The sequence below is a fragment of the Thrips palmi genome, unplaced genomic scaffold (genome assembly GCF_012932325.1).
Source record: "Thrips palmi isolate BJ-2018 unplaced genomic scaffold, TpBJ-2018v1 HiC_scaffold_18, whole genome shotgun sequence".
Taxonomy (NCBI): Eukaryota; Metazoa; Arthropoda; class Insecta; order Thysanoptera; family Thripidae; genus Thrips; species Thrips palmi.
In genome coordinates, this window is record NW_023144627.1 from 1,944,876 (window position 1) to 1,955,552 (window position 10,677).

General features: G+C 42.6%; 2 protein-coding genes across 2 annotated transcripts in view; both read left to right on the top strand.

The window, feature by feature from the left end:
• Positions 1 to 960: 960 nt before the first annotated feature.
• On the top strand, positions 961 to 9,294 carry LOC117645488. Its single transcript, XM_034385733.1, has 2 exons — positions 961 to 1,063; positions 4,295 to 9,294. The coding sequence occupies exon 2, from the start codon at positions 4,300 to 4,302 to the stop codon at positions 8,491 to 8,493; it is 4,194 nt and encodes a 1,397-aa protein (XP_034241624.1). The 5' UTR covers positions 961 to 1,063; positions 4,295 to 4,299; the 3' UTR covers positions 8,494 to 9,294.
• A 126-nt stretch (positions 9,295 to 9,420) lies between these two features.
• The window catches only part of LOC117645502, a 5,234-nt gene continuing 3,977 nt past the window's right edge, over positions 9,421 to 10,677 (top strand). Inside the window, exon 1 of the mRNA XM_034385759.1 lies at positions 9,421 to 9,435. The gene's annotated coding sequence lies outside the window, so the exon portion shown is untranslated. The remainder of the gene's footprint in view (positions 9,436 to 10,677) is intronic.

A 10,677-nucleotide genomic window follows, 5' to 3' on the forward strand; every position in this document is an offset into this window, starting at 1 on the left:
ATTTTCGAATTTCACGGCGTTTTGATTTCTTTTTATCAGTGACTTTAAATTTTGACAGTTGGTACGATGGCGCCGTGTCGTTGCCATGGAGACTATTTTATCATGTTTTAACCATTTTCTCAGAACACAGACGATTTATTGTCACTTTGATGAGGTAGGAGGTTTAGTTTTGAGGAGTGGCACATTTTCTCTTTGAAACGTTTCTGGAAAATGTGGACGGATAAGGGTGCTTGATTGTTGCAAATTTATGTTTTAGTCGTTCACGGTAAATTCTCACGATGATTTTTTGAAATTTTCAGGAATTTTTATTTGATTATGATAACGAGTAATTGGCGGGATCCATTTTCCAATCAGAAGATACCGAAAAAAAAAAAGAATCTGAGCCGTCAAAAACAAAAGGGGTCCTCCTTCGTCGGAACCCCTAAAAAACTGAGGCATTGTAAAATCCACGAAGAAATGCTTCCTATTCCGATGCAACATACGAAGCATTTCTACAATGCCTTCATATACTTCTTAGCTACGAATCAAATCAAAAGCGTGTTCCCCTTCCACTGCTGCAAGATCGGCAACATATCGCACTTCGCTCCAATAGCTACGAGGGAGTGTACAAAACAGTTTCGCGTTCATGTTGTTCGACCACACTATGCTCAAAACTATCAGCTTCATCGTGGACAGTCCAAATCGCGACGAAATGTGATTTAAGCGCGACATTTTCCAGTTGCATCACTGGGCGCCTCGGAAGGCGCGCCGGTTCGGGGCGACTGGAAGCGCTCTGCATCGGGCAACTCTGGTCGCTGTTTATTCAGAGAGTCGGTTCGCGGCCGCGCATGACTCAAGCCGCTATTTTCGGAGCCAGTGCCGAGTGCAGTACCGCGCAGTGGGGTGGGGACGGCTCTGTTCGACTTGGCGTGGATTACGAACGCCTCGCCTCCATGCGCGGCGGCTTCAGTATCAGTACACGAGTCGCATTGATCGGACGGCTTCGCTGCGTCTTGATCGGTTTTGGCCATGCAACTTGGTGCGTGCCAAAACATTCTGTAGATTTTTCTGCGATTTCTGTGAGGTAAGTAGTTTGTTAAAGAGTAAACTGCCTAGCACTCAACACAGAAAAAAAGTCTACAAAACATCGCTTCGTAATACGAAGAAAACGAAGGCATTGTAAAATTTACGAAATAATGGTTTTCATTTCGAAGCAAAATCCTTCGTAATGCGAAACAATCCTTCAATGCCTTCATTTCCTTTGTAGTTATGAAGGAAACGCTTCGAAGGCAGACGTCATTTCTGAACCATGATCGCTCTTCCCTTATGTGTAATCCATTTCACGCTCTGAACCGTGCCTGAGGCGCGAGAGATAAAGTAATTATAATATAAAATAATAATTATATTGGGACTTAAAAGCACGATTTTTTGTTTCTGTGAGTTTGTATTTATCTCCCCGTATCTCTCCGTCACTCCATATCTTACTGGTTATCACATCCTGAACTAAGAACTCATCGGCGTTGTCACACTGAATTGAACGAGAGCCTTGTCATAACACCCAGGGAAATGTGTTAGAATTGGGTCATTCCATGCCAAACTCGACAAGGCTTGGACCGACACCTTGTCGGAGGCCATCGCCATAGTGGGCAATTGTTGGCCTTATGGTACCATTTGAAGACCCCAACTCAGTTTTTCGAAATCAGCACTGGGCTCCATGGATCCTTAAGATACCTCATAAGGGCATCATAACTTTATCGTAAGAGTAAGTTATTACCCTTAACTTCTGACATCTTTTCAAAAAGGTTAAGTTATTTTTTTGTGTTTCGAATTTGTGTAGAGATACTTCTGGAAGTACTTCCAAAAGTCCGTTCCCTTAACCTTTAGCGAACATTGTCTTATGTTACGTTATGAAAGCAGTGTTAGTTAAATGTTAAGTTTAGTTAAGGATCCCTGCTGGGCTCCGAACTACGGCCTGTTCACATAAATGACGACATGGGTGCACTAAAATGCAATTATCTCGGCAACCGTTCGTCCTGAGAAAAAATGACGGTAAATCCTGAATAATTTTTTTGCCAAACCTTACCGTGCTTCAAAAACCAGTATCCACCGTACAGTCTACAGTATTCACCGTACTTGTTGTACAAAATATTCCGTAGTTTTTTAACAGTAGTTACCGTTCTTCCGTACAGTACATGCCGAAGAAAGGACCTGATCTGGTCCCAACAAAGGCCGCTTCTAAGAATTGTCCACATCAGGATCTTGAAAAAAGGGGGTCGACCGACTGAAAAGTTTTATAGCACCTTTCTGTAGGTCTCGTCAAGACCTTTTCAACGAGTGGTCGGAAGGGGGGTCCAGGAGTCCGACTTCAGCAGTGACGTACATCAGGATCTTAGAAAAAAGGAGGGTCAACCGACTGATCGCCTAGAAGGGCGTTTTTGACTGAAAATAACGGTTTTCTGAATTCCCAAAATACGCCATCTTACTTTTCGACTATATTGGTATCAAAGGGCCCTAGGGGGGTACTATAACTGCCAGCAAAATATTGGGGACGGCAATCCACAAACACGAGAGATATTGTCAAAAAAACGCTAAAAGTTATCTTTGTGGATCGTCAAAAATTGACTATTTGACACCTATATTGCTCCCGTGAATTAAAATGTTGTCCTAGTGTCTGTCTTAACTCTCTGGAACCATTTCGAGGTGAAGGTCAGCATTACAAGAGTTGAGGCACCACACAGCGAGGAATCGTAGGCCAATATTGGGCAAGAACAAGAAAAACTATTGAAACGCTCATCTTCAACTTTAGATGGAAACGAACCACATTTTTTCTGGACCAATATTAAAACCCAAGGGTCATTTTATGGGCAATTTCATGCTTTTTCAGATGCATTTTACCGCGATAAAAAGTTAAAAACTTTGGCTGCAATCGTTGGCGCAGTGACACCATGTAATTTTGCAGACCATTTTTGCATAGAACACAAAACATCCTAATTCAAAATTTTTTTTTTGGAAATGTTGTAAAAACTTTAATCTTTAAAATGGTGCCTGCCGTTTGCCTCTGGCATTCATACTTATCTTTATATTAACGTCTAAACAGGAGGTTCGAAAATTTTTCCCCCCAAAAACCCCCGGGGCAAAGGCAAAAATGGCCCCCTTTTTTTAAAAGGTTTTGGGGCCCGGGGCCCTGGGGGGTTTTGGGCAAAAAATTTTGGGGCCCCGGCCGCTTGGGGGCCCCGGCCCGGGAAGGCCCCGGGGGCCTTTCCCCCGGTTGGGCCGGGGCCCCGCCGCGGGGGCCCCGGCAGGGGGGCCGGGGGGCCCTTTTTTCCCTGGTTGGTTGGGGGCCCCAGCCGCGGGCCGGGCACGGCCTTGGGCCGGGCGGGCCGGGGCGGGGCCCAGAACGGGGTTTTCCCTTTTCAAAAAGGTTTGGTGGGGGCCCGGGGGCCGGCGTGGCAGGGCGGGCGTGCCTCGGCCCGGCCCCCCGGGCAGGGCCTTTTAAAATTTCCAGGGGAAATACTCCCCAAAGGGAAAATCTAAGCTTTGCCCGGTTTGCCGGGGCCCGAGGGGAATTTTTTGGCGGGCTAAGCTTCGGGTTTTTGGTTGGGGAATTTTCCAAATTTTTGATCGCATTCCCTTTTCCCACTCGTCTTCTGTGTTTTTAACCAAAATGCCCGAAAAACAAATCTCCCGGAAAAACCAAAATCCAAAACAAGTTTTCCGGTTTGGAAAAGGCGGGGGGACCAAACAGGGGAAGTTTTTTTGGGGGTAAGCGGTCGGCGGTTGGGGGACGGGCGATTTTAAAATTTTGCGCTTGGGGTTTTACAAAACCCACCTGGTTAACCAAAATTCGCACCGCAAAAAAAAATTTTTCCCATTTGGGGCCAAAATTTTCAAAAGGTGCCTAAAAAAAGACTTCCTGGGGGGGCCAAATTGGCGGAAAATTTGGCAGAAAACCCGCGCCAGGCCTCCCGTGGGTAGCCGCGAAAAAAATTCAGGTATTTTTGAAATTTTGCGACTTTTTGGGTTTTCGTTAAACCGTTTAAAACAAATGTCGACCTTGGGTTAACGAAAAATGGGCCCCTTTGTCCCTATCTTGGGTTTAAAATACCGCCCACGGGGTTCTTGGGAAAGGAAAGGGCCGGTTTCTGGAAGGCGGCCAGGAGAAACCTGGGAAACCCAAAGGGGTTAATAAGGACACCACATCCGCAGTCAACAATGATGTCATGGTGTTCTTATTGCCAATTTATCCGCAAATGTGCGTGTGCGTTTGCATTTCGTATTGCTTCTGCAATGTTTTGATATTTATTTATTTTCGCAGGTAAAATGGACGAAGTGGAGAAATGTCGTGATTTACCACAAGACGACAGTATTGTCACGGATGCCAAATTTTTATTTGACCTAGGAAATCGCATTATTCAGGAAACAGAACAAAAACTGGAAAACCTGAACAAGAAAAGATTATTAAACCTTAGGAAATCCGAGGAAAGAAAGAATGACAAGCTATTAGATTTTGTCACAGCAACAGAACTAGGAGAAGAATGTGCGCTGAAACTTCAGGACGTGAAAGAGATTCTTCACTTCCTCTTCCCACACAATAAAAAGAGGCCTGACGGCGCAAGTGAAGAAAAGTTATACCTTGATGAACAAAAGAAAGAATGGATCTCCGTCTTTTCCAACGGTCGTGAGATATCTCTTGATGATGCTTCTTTGAAGAGTTCAGAATTCCAAGGTAGACCAGCTCTATTGACATTGGTGAAAGTGAAAGATATTTGGCTGACTCACTACCCTCCACCCTCGGACCCTCCCAAAAAATTGAAAAAGTCAAAAGATAAGAAGGAGGTTCAAGCTGATCAGAAGTATGAAGAAGGTAAAATATTTCTGGCTAATATAATAGACCAGAAAAGGAATAGTTCAGAGAGGATTAAAAACGTAAAACTAGCATTGAACAAGGTGAAAGAGAATACAAGTTTTGATCATGAAAACGTGTTGGTATTGTTGCAATTTCTGGATACATTTGCAGTAGTGGATACATTTCCTCGAATCCGGTCGAATTTCGATTATCTGGTAAGGCACGCGCGGAAGAAATACTTTGAGAGCTTTATGACAGAGAGCCAATACGACCGAATAAGGACAATGCGTAATGACGTATTTAAAGGCCAACGCGATGTTTCTCTTGAACCCGAAGACTTTTTCAATTATTTAGATGACAATACATCGGTAAAAACTTTTTTTACTACTTTGTACAAGTTTACTGAACGCATAGAGGAGAGCAGCGTTCCAGAGGATTGTTCATTGCACCTACGTGAAACACAACGGAGAGGACGTGCAAGGACCTCTTCGTTGCCTGGAAATCTTCTGAGTCGATTTTCAAACAACGTAAAGAGGCTGGTTGACAGTGCGAAAAACGACCAGGATGCCAAAAAAATAAGCAATGAGATCGTATTTGATCTACTTTTAAATGTGTATCCAAAAATGTCACTTGTAGAAAGTAAAAAGGAACCTAATAGTAAACTTGTTACTCTGAGGAATCGTCTCGTGCATGCCCCACACATGGTTCACATGAAAGAAATCAAGGAAAATGTCTCATATGCTTTGCATGCAATCTACAAGTATTCCATTGCTCTTAAGTTCAACCAGTACTTAGAAGAGGCCCCTGCGGAGGCAACCGTCTCATCCACAAAGGAAACACTAGATAATATACTTCAAGAGGTAAACCAAGAATTTGAAACATTCCACATCTACCTTGACGAGATTCAAGGTGAAGGCTTTAATGCCGTAAGAAATGGTTCAATTGCTAGATTTAGAAAGACGCCGGAGGAAGACGAAAATTTTATGGTGTCTCGGTATCTCAAATACATGGCACCAATTTTGGATGCATATTGGGATCATGATGATGATGATAAAAGTGAAAATGAAGACAACTTCAACGAGAGCGACTACTCTTCCAGTGACAATGATGATCAAAAACTTGTGGTGATACCAGGACCAGCAATGAGACGCATTTTCGAAACATTCATAGAATGGGAAAGGGAGAGCGATGACATCGAAAGAGCCAACAAGCTACTAACCATCAAGAATGAACTAAGGCCTTATGTTCGTCATCGTCATTATCAGGAGCAAGATTGTGATAAATGTGGTAACATGGTGACTCAAATATGTGAGAGCAATGATGCTTCTGGAGACTTATCTACAAAGGCGGTGGAAGAAGTGCAATGTGTGCTAAGTGCTTTACGCTCCTTGCGTTCTCTTTGGGGCCTAGAGAAAATTAAGGAAATATCTGATGAAGATTTAGGACTATTGTACGAAGGAGCAATTGGTATTGACTCAGAAAAAAACTTCTTAGACGATCACAATGTACTGCTTCAAAGATTACAAGTAAATGAACCATTACAAAAGAAATCTATTGAAAGTCATCTGAATAATATCCACGATTTGATCAAAGAAGATACGGTACAAGTGTCAATCGGTGATGATCGAATACCTATTAGTATTAAGAGCGCTGTGCGCAACTATCTGAGTGCATTCCACAAAGAATACAAGTTGTTCGGGGTAACTTTCAATTCTTGGGACAATTTGCTTATTGATAAATCGTTCCGAAAGTACGCCAGCTCTATGAATAAGTTCGAAAAAAAATTGGGAAAAATGATATGTGCTCTTCAAGGACATGATACTACAGCCACTTCTATTGTGCAGGAACAATTTGTTGCCCCATTGTTTGCAATGCACGTGCTTATCAGTGAAACCTCTGAATTGCTTGGCTCAAAACTTTGGGAAAAGGCTTTAAAGATAATGTTAACGAAGGGGTCATTTAAATATTGTTTAATTGAAATTTTGAACGAGAAGCCGGAGGCAATTGGCGGTGAACTGTCAAGGCTTATCGTAAACTGTCATTTGAGTGCCGAGAATGTTTACACTGTCCTCAAACACACAAAGACTAAATTCGTAGAGAAATTGCTTATCGAAATCAAAAATTATATTTTGAGGGGAAATGATGAAGGACAGAGGGACGATGAAAGTGTCAACGGACGAAAACATAGTATGACACAGTCTTTCACTGATGTGGTATGTAATAATGTAAATACCGTTTTCCGGGAGTATGTTTTGGATGGGAATCCAGAAAAGGGCTTGGAATTCAACAAGGCATTTGAACAGGGTCTAACAGAATTGGAAGAAGTGGGTATCAGAGAGGAAAGTTTTCTGAGCGCCGAAAGATACCTTATCGAGGCAAAGGCTGAGATTCTGCTAGGGCGGAATGAAACAAGGGAGGCTCATTTCTTAATCAAAACTTCAAAGCCTTCACCTAAAGATTTGGTTTGTCTTGTCGAATCAGCTGAGGCTCATATACAAAAGGTAATGAATATCGTTGACAACAGGATCACGGAAGGTCAATCAACGTGTCATTATATTCTCGGGTTAAGCGACAAGTCATTCTCGTTTTTCTTGTTATATAGAGCGTCCTGTATTTATGAGAAAATATACAAAGTCGAGCCTGATGAGACTAAAATAAAGGAAAGTGCCAAAAACAAAAAACTATTTTTAGAACAAGCATTTGAATTCAGTAAAAAAGCCCTGGATAATTATGAGCAAAATATGGATGGTTTGCAGCCATCTTTAGAAAAAAGTTTGGAGTGTCGAAAATATGTGAACCATCAGCGTCTCATATGTGCAAAGGCAAGAGCACACTACACGTTACTCAGTAACACCCAAATTGCTGAAGCGAATGCTGAGGAACGGGGAGCGGCATTGCGACAAATTATCAACACCTGGAATGAAGTATACCAAGATCAAGAGAGCAACTCCAAAACGTACCTTGAGAAAATGAAGTTGACAGCCGCACTCATGAACAAAGCCCGATCAAATTTTGGTTATGCGTGCTTTTTGCAGAAACAGAAACCACAAAATCACAAGTTGATTTTATCCTATCATTGTCAAACTCTCAAGAACAATATTCTGGCGTTTGAGAACCTAAAGAAATATCAGGGTGCTTTGGTTTTACTTGACAACAACTCATTCAAGTATTTAAAAAAAATCCTTGAATGCCTGGTGAAGTACTTTAAGCCTCTTATCATAAAAGGCATTCCAATGCATTCCAATGAAGATGTTCACGAACTCATCTGCAAGATTGGAAAAGTACTAAACGTGGACATATCCAGGTCAGACATTGAGAAAGCCGATCGATGGAAAACACGGTCCCCTATGATCGAAGTTCAGTTCATAAACTGGTGGAAAAAGGAAGAAATATTAAGTGCAGTACGCTGTAGAAGAGGCATAAAATTATATGAAATCGGTTTCAATAGCACCTGTAACTTTTTCATCAATGAGAAAAAAACTAAAGATGAGCTTGACCTTGAAAATAGATGTAAAAAATTGAAGCAGGCAGGAAAAATTGCCTCGTCAGGGTATCAAGATGACAAGATGTATGTCAAAGTAACAGCTGAGAGTGACAAAAGAGTCATCAGGAATCTCGAAGATTTCCAAACATTAGAAGACGAATTGAACTTTTGGGCGTTTTGTTAGAATTTAAACAAAACAACATATTTTATGAAAATAATTTTTAATAGGAGAGACACTTAGTTACTCAGTACGCACCTTTTTGAAGACAAAAACCGGGCATACTCAAAGAAGTATGCCATAAAATATACTTGACGAGCATGCAGCAAAAAACATTAATGCTAACGTGAAAGTAGATGATACCTATGAGAATTTTATTTAAATGTAAAATCTGTTACGCGCGGAAGAATCAGCAGTTCAACCGAAGTTGAAATTGCGGTGGCACATCTGCAGTAAGCATCTGTGGTTCGTTACTGCTGCTAAATTGCATGTAATGTGTTATCTATTTTACATTGTGCAATGTTGGACATGTACACTGAAATGGACCCAAACTGTCCTTAAACTGCATTTTCACTGCTAGATTCGACTGCAGTTTAAACATTCTGAAATGCACTTCAAACGGTAACTCGTATTCACTTTGTGTTCAAATGCAAGTGATTCTAAGTACAATTTTAAACTGTTTGTCGCTTACACATTAAGAGTAAAGACAAGTGTCTGGGGGCGTGTCTACCCCCCCCCCCCCCCGTTCCATTCGAGCGTGAGGGGTGAATCACTCAGCATTCTGGTGTACACGTGAGTTCACGAGTAATGGTGAGTACACCTCCAAAAACTCTAAAAGGCTTTATTTAGTGTTTCAGATAATTCGCAACACCAAATCTTATATAACACTAGCAAATTTTGCTATTTTTGAGCATGTTAGTAGGCTAAGAACAGGCCTATTTGTACACATGAGTACACCAGTGATTCCCCCTCGTTCGAGCCCCCTAACGAAACGTCCAGATCCGAGGAGTTTGGGGGGGGGGGGGGGGGGGGGGGGTCCTCTCCAGGCCGTCCCGGCGGGCCAGGTAGCGGGGATTCGGGGATACCCGCGCTGCCAGGCTGGGAGTCCGGGAGTATCCACCACAAGAATAAGGGAGAGGGGGGCACATAGTGACACGGGGCTAGTAGTGACAGTTCGTGTTTCGTACTGTTCCCGCGCGATTTCTGCCCTCCAAATTTTTTCATAAGCTTTGTTTCAAGTCCAGAACGATGTTTTGAGAAGGTGGGGGAAGAAGAGAGAGAAGTGGGAGCGAGGGGTGAATGACTCAGCGTTCTGGTGGGTGAATTTCCCTAGTAGGGGCGTTTTAGCCACCTTAGGAAAATACATAATCAATCTTGTTGTTCGGCCTGAATTTTGCCTAGATGGCGTCAATAGGACACCAGGACGACACTGTGAGCGTGGGCGAGCTACAAGTTGACTTTCGTTTTCTCCCCCTATAAAAAATGACGAAAATTTTCGGGAAAAAATGACGGAAATTACGCTCGACGGAAATTACAAAAAATGTTTCTAGCTCACTACAAATGCCCTCGCCCAGAAATATGCTTTAAGTTTGGCACACTAGTCCGACGTCAAGACACGCCCTTTCACGTGTAGGATGACTTTCTTAACCCAAAAGGGAGGGGGGAGAGGGGCATACGGGAAAATTTCACAATTGTTACAACCCACCGTTTTTACACACAACTTTCCCCTCGCCACACAGCCCCTTACTTTTTTGCCCCGGGATTCGTTCATAGGGTAAACAGACCGTGTGATTCTAAATACGGCGGTGGTTTTTAGCAGGGAGCATCCTAGTAGTTTTTTGGTGGTAACTTTGAAACTACTAAGTCAAAAGTCGGAGACGGGGACATTTTGTACGCGTTCTGAAAGGACACTTCCAATCAATATACGATTTAAAATTCAAGCAAATATCAATTTCACGTTAGAGATTTTATGGGTTGTGTGAAATTCGAAAATTAGAATGGAACAAATGGTTACAGAGCCGCAAAGTTGGTGCAAGGGGCGGGAAAGGACATGACGGAATTACAAAATCGAACCCCTTTTTGGGCCCCCTCCCGCGTCACATGTTGGTTCGAAAGTCCTATACAAAGGGAAAAAAGCTAGTTTTGGTGCCAAAAAAGATTTTTAAGTGCATAAAGGGGTGCACTCGAATAAATTTGCCCGGGGAGGGGGTGGACACGAAAAAAAGCCCTCTACGCGCGGAATCACCCTGGGTGCAAATGAGGACAGGGGTACGGGGAGTACCCTTACTTTGCCAAAATTTTGCATTTTGTAAAAGTTTTTTTGGCTTTATTTTGCGTTTTAAAAAGACCAAACGCCCAAAAAAAGGAAAA